We start from the raw sequence: 22026 nt of genomic DNA on the forward strand, positions 1-22026 counted from the left end.
TGACACCATCAGAGAATGGAGCAGTTGGGCTTCTCAGTAGTGTGTGTGTGTGTGTGTGTGTGTGTGTGTGTGTGTGTGTGTGTGTGTGTGTGTGTGTGTGTGTGTGTGTGAGAGAGAGAGAGAGAGAGGCGTTTCAAAACAAGGCTTCAATTCAATTCTAAAACATGATCAAGTGTGATTTGTAGTGGTGTGTCCTCTAGTGGTGAGTAGCTTGCACAACAAAAACAGCACACTGCACAAAAATATGAATCTATACTGTATTATATCTGCCATAAAAATCAATCTATTATTTACACATACAGGAATGTTGAAGCGTACATTGATTCACGAATACATTTATAATTACAACTGCCACAGAGCACTGAAGATAATAAACCAGTGCAGAATCATGTCTCTTGAATGCCCATTATTTTCATCTAAATATTCACGGACCACAAGGCCTTGTTTACACCTGGTATTAAAATGCGTTTTGGTCGATCAGATCACAAGTGGACGACGCTAAATACAAGTGTAAAACATCTCGAGTTTGTCCACTTTCGACCACTTCAAGAGGTAGTCAAACACATTCGACCGGATTGCTTTTGTAGTGTAAACACTCATGTGATCGAATGTCTCCGCCTACTGAGTAAACTAGCGCGCTAGCCAGACGGGATTTAAAAGTTTGTCGGCTGGAGAACCAAGTTTGTTCAACTTTTTACTAAAGAACCAAAAAACGTACAAAACACAATGTTCTCTCACCATTCATGATTTCTAACACACACTCACAGCGTTCGCCTTGATCTTGCATATGAAAATTGCGTGGCCTTATTTTGTCCATTAGATCGAAATATCCTTCAGGGGTCTTTTCCCCCTGAAAAAGACCTTATATTTACCAGCCCATAGACCTTCTCCTCGAAGAAATCAGGACAGAAGCGGTTGAAAGAGGACAAAAGAGACGGATTAAAACACCAGGGGCCTCATGTATCAATCTTGCGTACGCACAAAAACTTTGCTTACGCCAGCTTTCACGCTCGCGGTCGGATGTAGGCCTACTAACAGTGAAATTAACGTGAGAATGTGAGTTCCTCCACGCCAATTTCATGTCTGGCGTACGTACATTTCTCATAGTTTTTGTCCGTTGGCGACTCTTACAGGCAATGAAGTTAAGTTGCAAACATTACACAGCGAATTGTTCTAAGTCTATCGCACTATACCACCTGTGGGAAGCATTGCTATTAATTTGCAATTTATAAAATAATTTACATATATTGTCACACGAGCCTTATGGGAATACTCTATCAATTATGCAATTAAGTGAACATATAAAAGCATATGCAAATTGATACAACCCTGGCAGCTTTGGCCTTATTAGAGGACATTGCTAATGGCAGAATCCGAAGAGAACGACTTTTTAGGGACCACAATGATTTTCTGGCCCAGGATGATGACTGGTTTATCAGCCGTTTCAGATTTCCAAGGGCTATCCTCTTGGAGCTCTGTGCGGAGTTGGGTCCGAATCTAAAGAAAGAGAGAGCGAGGAGCCACGCAATACCCGTTCCCTTGCAGGTGCTGACAACACTTGTTCCTGTCTACTGGTTCTTTCCAAAGGGAACTGGCAGACCGCTCAGGGATAAGCCAGACGTCTTTGAGCCGCGCAATACCAGCGGTATGGGTCGGGATCATCCGCATGTCAACCAGGTATAAGGTTCCCATATGATGCAGTTGACCAGCCAAACATTAAAACGCAATTGCAGCGATAGCCGGTTTTCCTAATGTAATCGGAGCGATCGACTGCACACACATTGCTATAAAGGCGCCATCTGAAGAATAATTTGCATATGTGAATCGGAAACATTTCCATTCAATAAATGTGCAGATAATATTGGTTACCTTCGTGGCAGACCTGTAGTAAATCCGAGTCTCACACAGCAGCAGTTACTACTACAGAGAGTAAGGTGTCACCCATAATTGAGGCAACTCTCTGCTCAAAGGGTGTAAGTTCATCAACCCCTTTACCACTGCCTGTTCTGCCCACACTCTGTCAGTGCGCAGCAGTTCCATTTAATGTCCAGCTTTATATCAGACCATTTCTTTTTAAGGTCATTGGCAGTGCTACTTTCAGATCCCACCGCATTGACGGCATCAGCCAAACTCTCATATTTTTTCCTTTTGTTATTAATTCCGGAGGACAAAGTTCCAAATATTTTTTTTCTCGTTTCTACCTCAGCACCTCTGATTCACTTTCTGTAAAGTGTCGTCTCTTGCCGCTTGCTTTAACCATTTTCTTACTCCTTTCTTTTGCCAAAGTGGACTCATTACCATATTTAAATGTATTTAATTAAGGGAGGAGACTGGGTGGGGCGTTGTACTCGTGCATGTGCGCTAATTTTTACGTTAATTGGGATGTACAAAGAGAATATGCGTGGGATCCTCCGTACGCAGAGATTCATACATCTGTTTTTTTTTTTTTGCGTACGCACATTTACAGCTTTGTCCGTACGCAATGTTTTAGTATGAATTCAACGCAAGTCTTTGTACATGAGGCCCCAGGGGCCTCATTTATAAAACTGGGCGTAGGATCCTTACTAAAAGTGTACGTGCCACAGAAAGCTAAAAATGGCGTACGCAAAAAAATATTCAGGCTTATAAAACCGTGCGTACGCCAGAACCTGCGGAAAATTCAGTTTATAAATCTGCATATCATTTGCATATGATTATTCATCCACGTGATAACATGTTTAACGGTACAAGACATTAGGAAAATATGAAATGCGGCTGTGCTGTCACATTAGTTACATTAATAAAAACTAGTAGCCTATCCTTGCCTTGTTTTTGAATAAATCAAATAGTATAGAATACATTTCGGAGAAAGTTTTTCTAAATCTTTTCCACTGGCCAAAGAGTATTTTTAAATGATTTATGTTTTTAATGGAAACAGATAGACCTTGTTGTGCATTATTTGCAGGAAACCATTTTCTCATACAATCTGCTATTATCATGATAAGCAATTATCTCTTTAGTTAAAAACATTAAAACGCAGCATGCAAGAGGAAAGGTGTTCGAAAGCATTGCATCCACAACAAATATTTCTATTTATTGAATATAAATTTTTTTGTAACTTCTCAGTAATGATTTCATGTAATTTAAGTGTTTAACTACATTAATCAGAATGGCATATTTAATCTAAATCTTTACAACAGAAGTAAAACAAAGTTTAAATCATTGTTTTATTTATTTAAACTTGTGAACATGAACTGCATTTATGATTAGGACTTATAATGAAGATTTACGGTTTTAGATGCGTTATGCTATGCGTCAGTTTCACTAAACAGCCAAACGCGCTCGCTGGCGCGGACATTTAAGAAGGGATGGATGTTTGCTTCATGTGATAGGCTTGGATTGTGAAATTATATTTGTATTATCTTTCTGTATATGTATAATTTTCTTTAGATTTTCTGTCTAAAAGTGACCAAAAAGAAATTTAACTCCAGCTCACGATCGGTGTCGCCAAAACACATACTCTTCTAAAAGAGTACGTACGCACGGTCAAGAGCATCCTTACGGTGCGCACTTATTTACGCCAAGTTTATTTTTTTACAAATCCCGATATGTGCGTGGAAAAATGCGTACGTATATTTCTATGCCCATTTTGTGCGTAGCCTACGCAACGTTTATACATCAGGCCCCAGGTGTAAACAGATCGACGAAAACGCATCTTAATATCAAGTGTAAACAGGGCCTAACATACATTACACCACATCAAGAAGATCTGGATGTTCGGAAATGGTTCAGGAAAGTTTTCAAAAAAATGTCAAATCATGTCTTGCTATTTCTACCCTTTGCATGTTAAAAGTCCATAGTGAGAGTTTTATAGTGTACTCATTCATCTTTAGCTACTAGCATAACATTATCCATTGGAAAGGTTGCAGATTAGTGTCCATCAAGGCTCAAGAGATTATTTGGCCACCTCCTGACCAAACATTAAGAAGTTGAGAAATGTATTGTAGCATTTTTAGTCAGTCGGTTGTGGTAATAAGAGCTGGGACTGAACTGGGTCAAGCAAACTGCTGGGTGAATGTCTGATGGAACTCCTTCAGTTTGTGGAGCATAATCTTGAGCTTTTCTGTTGGAGGAAGGATGGTCATCCTGGTAAAGAAGAGGAATGGAGAGCAGGGGAAAGAAGAGTTTGATTAATATTCAACTATATTATGGATCTGTCTGCATTGACACCATTATATGAGAACTGAACTGAGCTGGACGATGACACTGTTTTCTCCAGAGCGGCTGTGTATATAAATGAACTAAATTAATACGTTTCTTACAACAGAAATGAACCATCACTGAGCTTACTTAAGCTGTAAAGCTGCTTTGAAAAATCTGCATTGTAAAAAGCTCTATATAAATAAAGGTGACTTGACAAAATCACATTTTTCATTACATACAATTTTTAGCAAATATTCCATGTAGTTTTTCAATAATAATAATTTCAATTATATTAATTGAGAAGCTACGAAACCCCTAAAGGGACAATTATGATATTTTTTTATATTGTATTTAATATAATACAATATTTCAATGCTTTTGCTTTCTCTCGCAAAACTTTTGTAAAAAATATATATATATATATATTTATAAATTTTGCAACAAAACACAAAGTTTTTTGTTGGAACCCAATACTTTTGTGAGAAAACCCCCCAAAAATATTAAAATATAATTTTTTCCCATCACCATGTCTCCGTAAGAAGAAGCTACATTGACTATTTGCAAATAGAAAATAATTAAAAGGTGTGTGATAATTATTCCATGTAGCTTCTCAATCACAATAATTAATATTATATTAAATGAGCAGATACATACTGTAGGCTATTTGCAGAAAAATTAAATAATAATTTGCTTATGAAAACAATATCTGTTATACATAATTTATATGGAAAAACGTTGTGGGTGTGAATTTTTTCCTTTTTCTTTCTTTTTTTTAACCAAATATTCAATGTATTTTCTTAATTAATATGAGCTCAGCAGCATGTCTCATAAATTTGGCATTAAATGGTAAATCCCTATTTATTTTTAATTGCATGTTATTGGTATAATTGTGAACAATTTATCAATGCATATGTTTTACTTATTTTGTTTTGTTTGTTTTGACCTGTCATAACGTGATCTTCCGGTGAAACGACAGACTCTCTCTGCTGATGTATGTCAGACTCCTCCAATCATGTAGTCTGCTTAAACTCCGCCCCTTTTCTACAGTCGACTGCAAGCTCGCACCCGGACTCAGTTTCACGACTTTAAGAGCCCACTACTTGTATATTGTGCGTCAACGATTCCTTGTACAAACCATGAGAAGAAAGTTCCAGACTCTTGAGGCCAAACACACACACCTGAAGTGGTAAGTGCCATCTCTTTGACCAAAACCGCTGCCAGGAACGAGACAGATCCCGGTGTCCTCCAGAAGTTTCATGCAGTAGAACATGTCTGGAGCCTGACCCTTCGCCTGTATTCACACACAGACAAACAAGCCATGAACCAAGTCAGTGACACCATTAAGCAGAACGCATAAAGAACATGTGACAAAAAAGCGACCTTGGCTTCGTTGATGGCGCGTTGAGGGAGGGTGATCCGGGGGAACGAGTACATGGCTCCCTGCACAGGGTTACAGCTGATGCCTGGCACTGTATTCAGGATCTCCTCTGTCAGTTTGGCTTTTTCAGCCAAGGCACTCAGAACGGCTGTTCGCTCCTACACAAGACAGAGGAAGAGGAATAAATAAAGGAAGAGACTGGGACACTAGCCAGTACTTTTAACTTGATTTAACACAGCTAATTAGGAACAAAATACCCAGCCTTTTTTTTTCTTTGCAGAAAACAAAGAAACATTGTACAGCAGTTGAATGTTTTCTGTTTTTTGTCCAAATAATAAGTCAATGGGGTTTTTGACCAAATTGACTTATTTATTGACAAAAACACCTGAAACATTCTTTAAAATATCACTTTTTTTCTTCCCTAGAAGACAATGAGTCTCATTCACTAACTGTGCAGATACGTGCAAATGTTTTCACAAACAAATCACAATTCATCAGTAACTTTCATACTAAAATGTATACTACATTTAGTTTTTTATCTTGATATCTATCTATCTTTCTATCTATCCATCCATCCATCCATCTACCTAACTACCTATCCATCTATACATCCATCCACACAATTCATGTGAATACATACATTTTTTGCAATAAGTTCTCCTGTGCATATTAATACGAATAATCCACTTAGTTATCCAATAATCCAATTCATAGTGCATGGAAATAACTTTTAATAACCAGAGTTGTACTGTAGAGTTGCAAGTTAGTTGGTCTACTCGTCTAGAAGTGCTAGAAATTGTGAGGAGGAAGGCACCTTCATGAACGTCGGGTAGGAGGGTTCTCCGGGCTGAGGGCAGTTGACCACCAGGTCCATGAGGGCTTGACCGGGCACAGGTGGGCACAAGCGCACTGACACCAGCTTGGAGAGCTGAGCCTTAACCTCTGGGTCCATGTTGATGACCTCCATGTATCCCCCTCGAAAACCACATCTGAAAGTGTTCATGTACGTTAAAAAAGAAAGTACGTACGTTGTATGGATTGGATGAACTCGGTGCACATGGAATTCTACATTGTTATCGGATTGTTTTCTGTGCACAAAAATTAACTTTTAAGCATATTGTTTCATGCATTGATTCTTTTGTAAATGCATTTCAATCATTACAACTCTTTAAATAGTTTTAGCATGTTAATGAATATGGAAATGTTAGTGTATTTGTTCTTTGCAGACTAAATCTGCTGATGCTGCTGTTGATTATTGTTGTAGAGACAGTATGAACTTGCTACTGCTAATACACACACAGACATGCTGCAGTGAGTATGTAATATCTGTTGCTGCTGCATTAATAGACATACATAAATCATGTAGCAGATCTAGACAGGTGGAGCTGGGGAGGTGGAGGGTTTCAGAGGAACTCTGACTCGCCTACAGCAAACACTGAGCCAGACTATTTAAATGTTGAGCAAGCAATCTCATTGGCTGCAGTATCAGCATAGGCCAATCAACTTGTACATGCAGTTATGATGTGATAGCTTGCAGATTGCATTAGCCTATCATCTGCACCCTCTATAGTTTCATGACTGAACTAGATATGTATACAACAGAGCCAGGTCCATACAAATGCAATGTGTTTCCCTGTGAAATGATAAACCTGACGGATGTGTACTCACTCTCCCATGTAGCACTTAGAGGTGGAGTGGAATGATACCAGCTCTATTTTCCTTGAATACTCTGGACCCATCTCGAAAAGCACTTTCTTGAAGGAGTGAAACTCACAGCCCTCTGCGTACACATTGTCCTGATACACCTAAGAAACAGACGCATAGTAAAATAAATGTTTAGCGCTGAGCAAGTAGGGTGAGAAACGCCTGCCTTAAACCCTTGTATGAAAGTGTGCACTTCTATGCCTGTAGATGCTGATATGATGTGAATACAGATTTAAAGTATTGTATATAATATGGTAAACACCGTATGACCCGAAGTATTAACTTACTTCATCAGCCATTAGGAAGAGGTTTTCTTTGGCTGCAAATCGAATTACATCTTCAATACATTGTCTGTTTTGTACCTGACCTATTAAAAAAAGAAAGAATGGGCCAATAAAAAAAATCAGCTATAGGACAAGCTGAGAAGAAAAACGGGCAAGTTTAATTAAATAATTCAAAAAATACAATCTTGAAAAACGTTATTTATACCATCTTTTGGTTGACTACACTGTTTAAAAGTTTGGAGTCTGTATAGTTTTTGAAAGAAGTCTTTTATACTCACCAAGGCTGCATTTGATCAGTAGTGAAAACAGTAAATATTGTAAAATGATATTACAGTTTAAAATAACTGTTTTCTAATCAAATATATTTTAATATGTTATTTTTTTCCTCTGATCAAAGCTGAATTTTCAGCATCATTAATTACTCCAGTCTTCAGTGTCACATGATTCCTCAGAAATCATTCTAATATGCTGATTTGATGCTCAAGAAACATTTCTGATTATTATCAATGTTAAAAAAACATTTGTGCTGCTTGATATTCTTGTGGAAACCATGATACATTTCTTTCAGGAGTCTTTGATGAATAGAAAAGCTATATGTAATACTGTTACATTTGATCAATTTAATGTATCCTTGATGAATAGAGTATTAAATTATTTTTTAAAAAAAGCTTATTGACCCCAAACGTTTGAGCTAGTTATTCTAGGTTTTAAAGTTTTAAATATGTATTTTTTTCTTACAAAAAAACATCACTTTGCTTCAGAAGGCCTTTATTAACACCCTGGAGTCATATGGATTACTTTTATGATGGATGGATGCGCTTTTTGGGACTTCAAAATCAGGACCGCCATTCACTGCCATTATAAAGCTTGGAAGAGCCAGGACATTTTTTTTAATATAACTCTGATTGTATTCGTCTGAAAGAAGAATGTCATATACACCTATGACTTGAGGGTGAGTAAATCATGGGGTAATTTTCATTTTTGGCTGAACAAACCCTTTACCTTCAGTGCATTGCAGATGATCAATTTGAATTTGTTCTTTTGGAAATGATCTTAATGGTTTACCAGTGGGATTGCCGGGGTTGATGATGCACAGCACACGGGGGTTGCAATGCTCTCTGGCTGCTTGTAGAGATCGTTGTAGCTCACTTATGTCTAGACTCCAGCACTTCTCTTCATTCAAGTAGTAATTCACCTGAACGGCACCCAGCTCTGCTAAAGATGCAGAGTACAGAGGGTACTGAGGAATAGAGATCATGACCCCCGTCCGTGTACGACCCTCCCCAGTTGTCAACAGCTTCAGTATGGTCTAAAAGACAACAAGACAAATACAATGTGACCATAAGAGTGAAAACTAGATTTATGTAAGGGGTGCATGATGCTAGGGGGAGGCAGGTGGTTGTTGGGGCCTTGTTATGTGGTTTCTAGATGGCTGTTTACAAGACCAAGTCAAAAGAGCCACCCTAAAATTCCTATGATATTCTGGCCCCTATATGTGTCTCAATGTAAGGCTATGGGATTTTTTTCTTTAGTCTGATTGCTATGGAAGCTTGTTTCAGCTACAGAATAAACTTTTTATTTCACAATTCTGACTTTGGGAATTTATATCTCCTAGCTATGAGAAAAACTCTATTTTTGCAAGAAATAAAGTCTAAATATGCGAGACATTAACTTGGAATTGAAAAAAAAAAAAAAGCAGAATTGACCGTTTGCAAAGACCCGCCCCTCTGTTGCTATGTCCGACAAGCCACGCCGCTCTCACACCACACACCATGTTCTCACACAGTGAAAAATACAACGCGGAGCAGAGGACACTGACAATGCGCTGACAGACACGACAGACCAAGTTACTTTTGATATGAAACAAAGTAACAACTTTGGTCATTTTTTAAGGAAATTTAAACAATAAATCCCGTTTTGTGGCTCTTTAGTGTGTCTGACAGATCACTGTAGAGCTTCAGTTAAAGCTGCTCGTGAACTGATCATCTCTTCCTTCTAGTTAATTTATAGCATCGAATAAACATGTATGAACAAGAAGGAATGTTATTTTAACCGCGGAAAGACGTCAGTACACTTTTTTTTTTTAAGTTAAAATCCTCCAAAGTTAATCTACTAACTCTCCTGACTTCTTTGTCGGACAAAAATGGCGGATGGCGGATTATGATTGGTCAGATCGCCTGTCAATCAAACTCCTTGCGAAGGGTCAATTGGAAGTTGTAAACTCGCAATTGCGAGAAAAATATCAGAACTGCAAGCTTATATCTCACAGTAAAAAAAAATTCTTGCAATTCCGAATTTCTATCTTACAATTCTGAGAAAAAAATCACTTATACTTGTTTTATATAAAAATTACCTTTATATAAAATGTAGTTATTAAAAAAAAAAAAGAAAAAAAAAAGATTTATACAAGAAAAGTTTTCATTTGAAATATCGCAGGTGCTGTTTTTTGTTCACTCTCCTGATGAGTTGACATATGGCATAATAAGTATACTGGGTAAAGTTGAGCAGAAATCTGGTGGACTGTCTCTTTAATTGACATACTGGAGCGGTCACTGTGATTTTGCCAAGTAAGACATGTTCCTGGATCAACATATTTTGCTGAACCTGGAACAGCATTCCTGTCCGAAAACAGCCCTAACCCTGCTATCCCTACCCCTAAAACACGTTCACCTACTGGAGCAGGCTGACTCTTAAGTACACAAGTTAAGTGTATTGTGTTTGCGTTTGCCTGACGTACCACAATGCCGTCACTAGCTCCTGTTGTGAGATAGATGTTATCAGGATCAGATGGGATACCGCCGTCACGGCGCTGAATGTACTTCGCAACATCATGCCTTACACAGTCAATGCCCTGACTGGCTGTGTACGCACCTGACAAACAAGAGGGAAAGAGCAAAGGGAGGTGAATACGGGAAGAATTTCATATTACAGACCCTAAAACCTCCGATGCCTTTTGGAAAGTGACTAACATCAGCACTTTAATCAGTAACATCCCAGAGTAGATTGAATAACACAGAGTAACATCAGCTAGTTCAGCAGTCAACAGTTAGTAGAGTTTAGTTTATCATTTTATGTGGGATATTGGGTTAGAAATTCACATATAATGCATGGATAAGGGAAAGTATATTTTGTGTCCTGTAACTGGCCACCATTTATTTATTTATTTCTTTTGTAGAACACAAAAGATGATATAACCATTTAATAGATAATAAAATATGATTTTAACCACTTAATGAAAGTCAATGGGGTCCAAAAAACACGGGAACCCACTGGCTTTCATTGTATAAAAAAGTAAAAACATACACAATAAAATCATCTAATATTTCATGTCAACTCCCATTATACACAAATCACATACCAATGCTATTCCCTCCACATGATTGCAAAATACGCCTCGCTCGGTTTTTGGCATCCTCTGGAAACTTGTTGTCATCAAGCAGTTGTGGATAAGTACACAGTGCCATCACCTTGAAAAACAATTCAGTTATAAGGCCATAAAAACATCTAGAAAAAACTTAATCAAATTAAATAACTTGGCTATGTGCAAAGTGGTCCATCTAAACTGTTGACTTTGGTTAATGCATGGAACAACTGAAAGTGCAGTGGAAATGAAAATGACTGGAAAGGACTAGAATGGATAATTCATTGAGACTCCTAGTCAGCAAATGAAGAAGAGTCAGCTACCTGTCGAAAGAAGGTGATTGGCCGTTGCCCCATAGCGTGAGCATCGCCGATATTGGCTTTAATGACCTCTTCAAAAGGTTTCTTGACACCCTGAAATGGAGTAAAATATATCAAACAAAATGTAAGAAAGCAGACAATGATATCTAGCATAGATGTTATCAGTCATGAATAGAGTTGAGGTTGTAATGCACTACACAACTTTTAAAATCTTAACAGATTTTAAAACACCGGGCATCATACATTTGCCAACTTTGTAGAAGATTAAAGAGAAAAACTGAGCATTAACGACTGAGGATCACACAATACCATACTTTCAGGTAGTGAATGTCCAGGTGTAACCACTGTTCCTTTAACTTTGAACTTGCAAACTTTGCTTCCACGTTGTCTTTAGGAACAGTTAGTGCCTTCATTATCTTTTTGTATCTTGATTCTTGTTTGTGAAGAGCGATCATACCTTCTCTTATCTTTTCGGACCATTCTTTTGGCTTGCCATCTTTCTAACAATGCAGTCAAACATAGTCAGTTCCAATATTTCATTTGTTCGAGCTCAAGTACACCTGGTGCAACTAAAGAAGCTTGTTTTGCAGATTTGTGCTGTTGAGAGAGATTCTACTCAGGGTGTTGGATAATTTTTACACAGCAGAAGTCAAAACCAGTTGCATTTTCAGTTGAATTTGCGGAAACGGCTTGAAACATTTGTTGCGTTGAGCCATTTCAATTACTTTTGTTTGATTTGTTCATTGCAAACAGCTGAAAGTCTATACATTTTGCCAATAAACCTGATTTGCAATGGGGGTTGCGAATTTCGATTACAACTGTACTTGTTTCAGAATGTTCAGAGAACATTCAAATGTAACAATCCCATAATGTTTGCAAAATGGAATATTCACTTGTTTGCATAACCAAGAATTTTTTTTTTTTTAAACATTTATAAAACTGGATGTTTCAACTGTTCGGAGGAAAATCCAGAACTAATATTTTCATAGCTTAATAGGAACAATAGCAAAACCTTCTTCGAACATATTTTTGTTAGCTGGGTATGATGCTAGGTTTGGAGAATTGCCAAGGCTTTGCTAAGGTGTTCTGAGTGGTTGCCAGGGATTTCAGGGTAGTTGCTAAGTGTTCGGTAGGGTGATGTGGGTGGCCAAGTCAAAAGTGCCCACACACAAGTCTCTATGATATGGCCTAGGTGTGAGTTGAATGGTTGGGGGGGAGGGACATCAATATTCACGACAAAAGCTCTACCTGATTGGTCGGTGAGTTTTGTGACAAAACCTTTATTTAAACCTAACTTTGTCTGATCAGCAGAGGGTTAACATGCTGCAGTGCTTTACATGCCTTATGGAGAACAAACAAGCAGCAAGGGTCAGTATTCCTGCTGATGGCGGGGGTTTACCCAGTCCCCTTCTGTGTCCCATTCTTTCTGTTTACTCATTTCAAAAGCACTTTAACAGAGTGTGCAGCTGAAGCCTCACAAACAACCTCCCTATCGCTCTCACTGCATGCTGATTGCAACACACAACCACCATTTGTTTTTCCAAATATGTTGCCCAGTCCTCTCCGGTGTGGAGCACGTGGTTCCGACAGGGTTAGATAATAAAACATGTTATTTTACTGTTATCTGATTGTCAACAAAAAATGATTGCCTGATTAAGGAAATTATTCAAGAAATTAATGATCAAAGATGGAGTGAGAGTCTATACAAACACTGAATGTTAGTTGACATGTAGTTGCAAAGTATAGTTAGTAGAATGTCTAAAGTGGACTGAAAAATGAAAACATGATCTTGCAGTCGGTTGTGTAAGGAGTAAAGAGCTGACAGTCTATATGAGTCAGCATTTCTGCAGCTGCATTCTGAACTCTCTACGTGTTTGATAGAGATCTTTGGCAAATCAGCTAAAACACTACTGCAGTTGTCAAGTCTTTATATAACAAATGTGTGAATACATGAATTTTGTGTCTATAAGTGATAGAATATCATGTATATCAATAAACATTATTATTATGTCAGTGTTGCAACATTTTAATAGGAAGTGTTTAAATACCTGCTTCATAAAAATGTGCTATGAAAGTGAACTAATGCAGCCAGAGCAGGTACTTACATGATCAGCAGGAATGTGTAACGAATCCAATCTCGTAACATGTTATAAACTGAGAGACACGAACTCTTAAATGAGTGAGAGAGGGATGCAAATGGGGTACTTTAGAATATGAAAACTAGAAAAACAAGAAAGACCTGACCATAAACCATGGAAACACAAGGACAATGTATATATTCACAAGAGCTAAGAGGGGTAATAAGACACTTCTGAACATAATCAGAGTAACTCATGCAAGGAAAAAAGGTTGGAGAAGAATATCACAGAAGAAGGAATATCATTCAGGTTTGTTATGGCATGAGGGTGAGGACTCGATGGGTGATTTCACCAAATACAACATATTTCTGGATCAACATCTTTGTTGATCCTGGAACAACATTCCAATCAACCAATCAGATTTGAGGATTTATGTCAAGTTTAGGTTTACAACCAGGGTCAGGAGCTTCTACATCAGTGTTATTCACCTATCATTTCCCTCTGATTTTAGGAATAAGTTATGGTAGGGTTAGGTTTAGGGGTAGGGATAGTGTCAGGACTAAATTGTCTGGCAGGAATGTTATTCCATAACCAACAAAATATGTTGATCCAGGAATGTCATGTAAAATAACGTATTATATTATATTGTTTACTTAAAACTCTTTTTCTCTACTAGCTAAAAAAATACACGGTTTTTAAATAACAGTGTTTACTTTTATTTCTTACTTGTCCTTTGAATTTGAGTCATTGCTACTTTTAGAATTGGTCTAATTTTGTTTAATATAAAATAAGCAGTGTAGGGGAAAGTCACTTTCAAAAATTACTTTTGAAATGTCACTTACAATATTGTGTTACTCCCTAAAAAAGTAACTAATTGCATTACTTTTTATGGAAAGTAATGGGATGTTACTTTTGCGTTAGTTCAAATCTCTTCAATGGAAATTTAAATAGAAATTAAAATAAAATAAATAATGAATTGATATAAATAATAATTAAAATTAAATTAAATAGAATGGAAATGTGATGTTTATCTAAGGTCATTTTTGCTTATTGATATGCTTGAATTGGATCATTGAAGGTCAGCAGACATTGGTTAATAAAGTGAGATTATAAGTATATTTGCATAATCTAACATTTCATTATTGCAGGTTTGCAGAATATTCTGAGTTTGCAATTCACAATTTTTGTTCCTTTCGAAGAATACTGAATCTGTTTTGTGTAAGTCAGATGAGTAAATGTATGCTCACATTAGTGTAGAACTACAATAACCATCATGTTCACACACAGACACACAACGCCTCTCTGCACTGCCACTTACTCACAATTTCTCTCAACATGGGTACAGGCGAGGATTTAGTCAAAACTAAGTAACTTGTGTTTCTTATTTGAAATATATTTATTTATATAGCGGTTGTCAGGCCACTGAAATTACTACAAACTTGATTGTTGTGAAATCTAACTTACATGAGGAGGAGGGGATCAAATTTACACCCATGTGATAATTCATTTAAATGGAAAGGATTCAGTCAGATTCACAGAATAAAAAGAGTGTGCATGTCACAGCATCTTTAACTTCAATCAAGCCTCAACGTCATCTTAACAATACAGTAGTTGAGTACAGTACACATCAATATTTTGTTGTTTCATAAATACAAAGTTTTGGCATGAAACTCTAGATGGCACAGGCTAATAGCTCCATTAATTGTTCATAATCACATCGTTATCTATGGCTGATTGGTTCTTACTGTAGCAGCGAGCTCATTGGCTACTGATAAACCTTCAAATACTTGGCTGGCATTTGCCTTAGCAGTGCAGCATGCTTCAGAAACCCTCCACTTTCCCCAGCTCCACCTGTATAGATCTGCTATGGGTAATTAATGTACGCTATATTGTACAGTGTGTTGTGTATTTATTGGCAGTAGCAAGTCCCGTACTTGCACTGCAGCAGCGTAGCAGATCTATTCCAACAAGACCAAACATACAACACTGTCATATCCATTACCATGCCAATCACTCTGAGAGTTGTTATGACAGAAAAAAGTCTTTCTTGAAAAATATCCAGCACGTTATATGTGTGGGAAGAATATAGGCTCAGTGTATGCACTTGATAACGGCTCTTTCACTGTCTCACATGTCCTCTTGTCCCTCAGGCTCCAGCTGTCTGGAATTCAACAAACAACAGCGGCGCTCCCAGTTGTTGGTACGGACGGGACTACATTGCAAGCTGCACATCTGTTTCTCACTAGGGTTATAATGAGTCTCTGTCCAATAGGACCAAATGCATCTACCATAAACTCCCACTCCCCCCAAAAATACCTAAAGTTTTATTTTTCACAACCCTTCACATATTGGTCGGGAAGGGGAGACGATTCTAAATGGCAGCCAATCAGAGATAGCGGTGTGACTACCGCCCCTAAAAGGATGACCACCTTTTATCCCGTTTGAGCAGAGGGTGGATGGTTTGTGTTAAAAAGAGGTTTTCAGAGCTGTAAAACTGAGTCACGCTGACTTTCACAGTATGAAGCGTGAGGGACATTGGGTCAGATTTCACAAAGCATTCCTGTAGTTTTTACAGCTGGCCTTTCCCTGCTTTATCAAATAACTGCCTTTCATTTAATCAACGTGTCTGATGATCTACATTACAGATTTAGAGCAGCACATGGATGGATGGATGGATGGATAGACGGGTAGATAGATATGGATAGTGTTGGAAACTCAGCGAAGACCAGGAGACTTGGATTTATTGAGAGTGTGCCGTTTCATAGCTGCAGTCTTCAAGTCCCACTAAAGCTGCTGTATATTTATACATGTTTCAGGGGGCAGTCCTTACAAGTGGAAACAAAGCGCCTGGGTGACGACTTTATACAAAGGAGTCAGTTATAGCAACCCACCCCAGACTCTAGAGTGTTACCACTCCTAATCCAATCAGCATGACTTTTCAAAGAATGGACAAATCTTGACACAACGAACAAACGAATATTACAGTATGAATAATAACAGTGCAATGCAGCCTTTTAAACTTGCCGGGGCCGTGACAAGTGTCTCTCACTGCTCTGCTCCTCCGTTTCTGCTGCTTTCAGTCACATGACGCTGGCGCTGAACGAAAACGCATTATGAAAACGCTTGGCCCAATACTTTTTGACCCTCTCGGCTATTATAGTTTTTCAAGATGGCGGAACGACATGAAATCCTCCGTGGACCTACCCGTCACATGTATATAAAGAAAATAAATTCTTCGTTTACGGGGATAAGTCAGATAATTGGCAGAGGTATTTGTACACCATTGAGGACATATTTATGAATAAAAATATTGATTTTGGATAATAAAATACCTAAACAACTACACATAGTCCCTTTAACATAATCATTCATCTGATATCATGATCTTTACCTTAAATTCTAAATACTACTGTACTTCCCATTGTTTTTCATGTGATGTTATGTCAGAATGTAGAATCAGCCGATTTTAAACAGATTCTTAAATTTGTAATCCCACAATGGATGGATAGACGGACATAAATAGACATGAATGGATGGATAGACAAGCAGACAAATAGATAGACATGGATGGATGGATAGACAGATGACGGACGGATGTATTGATGGATGGATAAACGGATGGGTGGACTGACAGACGGATGGATGTGTATTATATTGGCCATCGTCCACCCCGCTCTAGATACAGGCACTGGTATCAGTTGCTAAGAAACATATCATATAATAGATGTAACATATGCTACAGGACATGCACAATGAGAATCTGTGGGTAAGATCAAGACTGAAAAAATTCAAATCTAGTTTAAAACCACCACAGAATATCATTTATTTGTGTCATAGCTTGAGCAAATGTCCATAACACACACTAACATGCTATATGTGAATATCTATTCTAGCAAGCATCTGATTGGACAAAAATTTGTTTAGCACAGGATGAGTCATCAAAGTATTCCCAGAAGAAATGCTACATCAACTTTTAGGAGTAGAACACAGATGGACACAAAACTAACACTAACTAAAAAGGCTCAACAATTTTATTTTCCTTTAATTTAACCCTTAGTTTAACCTAAATTAGTAATTTTAAGAACAAATGCAAATAATTTACAGTAAGGTGTTCAGTCGGCGTTAATGAGATTTTTACTGAATGCATCTCATAATTATACACTCGCTCTCTTGCTCCAGACACATTTATGTGACCTCATCTTTGGACTTTACTTCACCAAATAATCATTTATAAACGTAATATTATGTACTATGTATGTCAGGGGTGGCAACTCTGGCGCTCGAGGTCCACTGTCCTGCAGAGTTTATCTCTTACCGATTCAAACAAGCCTGTCTGTGATTTTCAATAATCCTGCTGACGTTGGTTAGATTTGTTGATGTGTGATTCATTAGAGTTGGAGCTGAACAATGCAGAACAGTGCACTTCGAAGGCCACCTCTGACATAAGTTCATTTGTACTTTGTAACTGCATGGATACTATGTAACACTTGCTTTTGCAATACTGTTATATTTTACATACCAATAGGACTTTGCTGAGAGAAAGACGAAAAGAGACAAAGGAGAATTGAGTTTAATAGAGCTGTAAGACAAGTAAATAAAAGAAAGTAAGCAGGAAGAGAAAGAGAGATTTGTACATTATCAGCTGAAAGCCACCTTTGTTATGCATGTCTTTCCCAGAAACCTAAAACCACAGGACTTTAAAACAGATGCCAAGTCTAAAACAGAGTGCATATTCTTTCCTAGATCAAGAAATCCCCCAGAAGATTGTGCTGAAAAAATGTCTTGGTTGCATTGTTACAATATATTCATGGAAAACCGTTTTTTTTATCACAGCAATGAGAGTGAGATGTTATGATTCCATTCTTTCACAATTTAACTACCATACATTTTTTTTCAACTGCACTTTTTTAGTGTAGTAATTATGCATGATTACATCCAACTCACCTTAAAGGAGAACTCCGGGCAATTTTCAAGTTAATCTTGATCGTTAGACCTTTGTGAGTACTGACTATAGAAAAAAAACCGAACCGGATTGGTGTTTGCTACGCGGAGCTGCGACCGCGAATGCCCAGAGCTCCCACCCAGCTAAAACGGCAGCTATGGGGGCATCGACATAAAGAGCGTTTTTGAGCCTCTTAACAGACACAAAATGCAATTAAAATGTCTGTCCAACATGAACAGGGACCCTACATGTGAACAAGATGCGTTTAGCAACTTAGCAATGGTTTCAACTCACCTAAATAGTCTTTTAGACGGCAGGCTGTAGTCTCGCGCTGCAGTCCCGTGCTGTAGCCGGAAAAGGTAAACAATGTCCAGGTGGGAGGAGCGTTGATCATGTGCGACGAGTCTTCGTACATGGAATGGCATTTTTCTTCAAACGGCCCCGCTGTGTTGAGTGTGTGTAGTCATCCTTGTCAAAGTGTTCGCTGCAAATGCGGTAATCTTTAGCGCGTAGTACTTCTACGGGAGTTTGCACATCAAGTTGAAGTACAACTAGCCACAACTGCAGAATCTCAAGGTCATGAAAAGGAAGACGAAGAAAATTTAAGCTCTTATATTTTCGCATTCTGTTGCCACAATTCGTAAAGGCACAAACACGAACCATTTCTTCTTCACTTGTAAGCAACTCTGATCATAACTCGTCGCACATGATCAACGCTCCTCCCACCTGGACATTGTTTACCTTTTCCGGCTACAGCACGGGACTGCAGCTCGAGACTGCAGCTTGCCGTCTAAAAGACTATTTAGGTGAGTTGAAACAATGGCTAAGTTGCTAAACGCATCTTGTTCACATGTAGGGTCCCTGTTCATGTTGGACAGACATTTTAATTGCATTTTGTGTCTGTTAAGAGGCTCAAAAACGCTCTTTATGTCCATGCCCCCATAGCTGCCGTTTTAGCTGAGGGGGAGCTCTGGGCATTCGCGGTCGCAGCTCCGCGTAGCAAGCACCAATCCGGTTCGTTTTTTTTTCTATAGTCAGTACTCACAAAGGTCTAACGATCAAGATTAACTTAAAAATTGCCCGGAGTTCTCCTTTAACCGAACCCTAATCCTACCCTAAACCTATAGTAAGAACATGTAGTTTAAATGTAACGTAATTATTGCTTTTAAAATGCATTTTCATTGTTTACGATTGAAAGTCACATGGGCTCAAAGACAATGTTACAAAAGAGTAAAAAGTGCACATAATACATTCTATCATAAATGTAATCTGGAAGGAAATATGTCAAAATCCAATGTCAGATGTTGTTTTGCAACTGTATGGCAACAGATGTTTGACATCTAATATAATTTCCATTTGCGTTAGTTCTTGGAAGGTCTTTTGCCTAACAGCCACCAATTTAAAGAGTGGGGTAAAGACTTGACAAACAGAGATGCTCTCTGTTCCCATGACAATCAGTGCTGACATCAAGGGCATGACCTAGGAGTTAACTATACTGCTCTGAGCATCACTCATATGGGCAAAAGATATGATGACTGCTATGAGATGTCTATCCAAAATAACTAAATGAGTAACAAAGAGTGGACTTTATCCACTAATGAGTGATGACAGTCTGCTTTACAAACACTGACCTAGAAAATGTTACAAAAATGGAGGATAGAGATGGACTTTTTTTTCTGTCATTTTGTCATTGGATGAACTAATCAAAGCTTTCAACTTGAATTTCAACCTACTTTTAAGTGTCTGCAACAGGAAAGATCACTAGAAAAGTAAAACTGACCCTTTTGTAGTAGCTATACAAATATTTATGGACTAATCTGGAAAGTTCAGAATGCACTGTTTTGTCAAGTAACCTCAAATATAGGCTACCTTACGAGGTAAAATGGTTCTTTTTTATTATTATTATTATTTGTGTAGTTATCAGGGGCGTTGCACATAAATAAACATTCCCGTAAATGGGCCAGAAATAGCCAACGGGTTTTTTTCATGTGTAAAAATCATTATGTAGGCTATGCCTAACAACAACAACAACAACAAAAATCAGCAAATTTAGATAATGGAAAAAACACACTTTTTAAACAAAGTTAGCCAAAACAGCATCAGTTCACCAACTTGTTTTCCCTTCAGAGCAAGGTCGCATAAACATCCAGTTACGGTCTTGCTTCCAAACTGTGCTTGGGGACATTTAATATTCAATAATATTATTGATCTGCCTTGCTTAAGGTGGACGTTGACTCAATTTTCTTTTAGAAACAAACTCTGTTATATTATTTTCATGTTATCACTGTGAGGCTGCTTTGATACAATCTGTATTGTAAAAAGCGCTATATAAATAATGGGTGATTTGACTTGACTTGACTATGCGCAAGAAAATGACGGGATGTAAGGAGAAAGCCCGACGTTCGGTAACATAAACTTTAGTTCAATGCATAACGTTTTTGCGAAGATGAAACAAATACTGCTCATACCTCCTTCAGTTCCTTCTCGATCTGCAGTGCTCGCTGAACTATTGGCCCGCGGACCGCGTAGTCAACCTTCTTCACGTTGGGGTTCATGGTATCAACGGTGAGCACTCTGCCCCGATGGGGTAACGCTCCATTTTCAGACATTTTCTGCTGTAGATGTTCGCTTTGGGCCGCCGGGGAAGCAGAAATATCCCTATGGGGAGAAGAAATGAAAGGCAGTGGGGAAAGGTTCAGAACCCAGTTTGGAACCTTGGGGTACACCGTCGCGTACGCCTCACATCGTCCTAATTTCAAAACCCTCACACTTCCATTAGAAAACATTTTATAAACAGGTAAAGCACAAAAAGATTAAGAGGTAGATTTTAAATTTGGGTTCTTAAACTTTGGTTTTCCGCGCAGGTTTCGTTATGAGCGTAGTAAAACCTTCAAATATCTACTCGCGACGACCTTTGGACTGTGCATCAGATAGTTCAAGATTTCATACGTAGGCTACAAGCTGTTGGCTCCCAAAAAATCCCCACGCCTCTTTTCTTTTCTTTTTTATCGACGGGGCTCACAAACAGACCTATATTCAGTGTTCCCATTATCTTTCCCATGACTGCCACCCCTTTTTTTAAATGGGGTGTTTTATAGCCAGTACCTCCTCCAGACTGTATTACGCACCAGAAGTGTAGAAAGGGAAGCCTCTTGACGACAGACTGCAACGATAAACCAGTGTGAAGTGTCTGAAGCAGCTCCAAACTTTGACCCGACCAGTGTAAAACTCCCATGCACAGTGATTGAACCTCCTCCCATTGATACAATAACTGAGAATAAAGCACGCCAGCTCCTCCCATGTTGACAAGGCTCTGTTTGTGTCTTGCAGGCGAGATTAACAAGTGCGGTCACATTACATGGCTATGTGTGTTTTTGACAGAATAGTTCCGCAAAAGGAACTGGCAAACTTGAGGAAATAGTAGAGCAATTGGAGAAAAAGCTATGAGAGACTTGACAAGTAAGGACAAGTCTAATCAGTTTTCATGTGATCAGAGACCATGCTGTTCCAGGCAGCATGTTGTTCATTATTCAATCACTTATTAGAATTTGGGAGAAGGGCCTGGTTGTTAAAGATGGGGATATTATGGGCTGGTAACTATAAGGTTTAAAAGTCCAATGCTATTAAATTTATAAGTATAATAAAATTAGCTGTGAGTCATATAAACTTTTTTTATTTATTTTTTTAAATATTGTCTAGTAGAATCTCGATAAAAAATATGAAGTTGAAATTGGTTAAATTATGGGTTAACGTAAAATCATATGTTGCCATAACTTA

The 22026-nt window shown here is 38.1% G+C and overlaps 1 protein-coding gene across 1 annotated transcript; it reads right to left on the minus strand.

Moving 5' to 3' along the window:
• Positions 1-243: 243 nt before the first annotated feature.
• Positions 244-21646, minus strand: gpt (glutamic--pyruvic transaminase). Its single transcript, XM_077199923.1, has 12 exons — positions 21378-21646; positions 20718-20907; positions 11233-11322; positions 10907-11015; positions 10286-10419; positions 8614-8857; positions 7552-7631; positions 7229-7365; positions 6375-6549; positions 5563-5718; positions 5361-5473; positions 244-4125 (listed from the first exon to the last, which is right to left on the minus strand). The coding sequence occupies exons 1-12, from the start codon at positions 21548-21550 to the stop codon at positions 4035-4037; spliced, it is 1692 nt and encodes a 563-aa protein (XP_077056038.1). The 5' UTR covers positions 21551-21646; the 3' UTR covers positions 244-4034.
• Positions 21647-22026: the final 380 nt, after the last annotated feature.

The sequence above is a fragment of the Siphateles boraxobius genome, unplaced genomic scaffold, assembly GCF_051911475.1.
Source record: "Siphateles boraxobius isolate OS27281-9 unplaced genomic scaffold, OSU_SipBor_1 1, whole genome shotgun sequence".
Taxonomy (NCBI): Eukaryota; Metazoa; Chordata; class Actinopteri; order Cypriniformes; family Leuciscidae; genus Siphateles; species Siphateles boraxobius.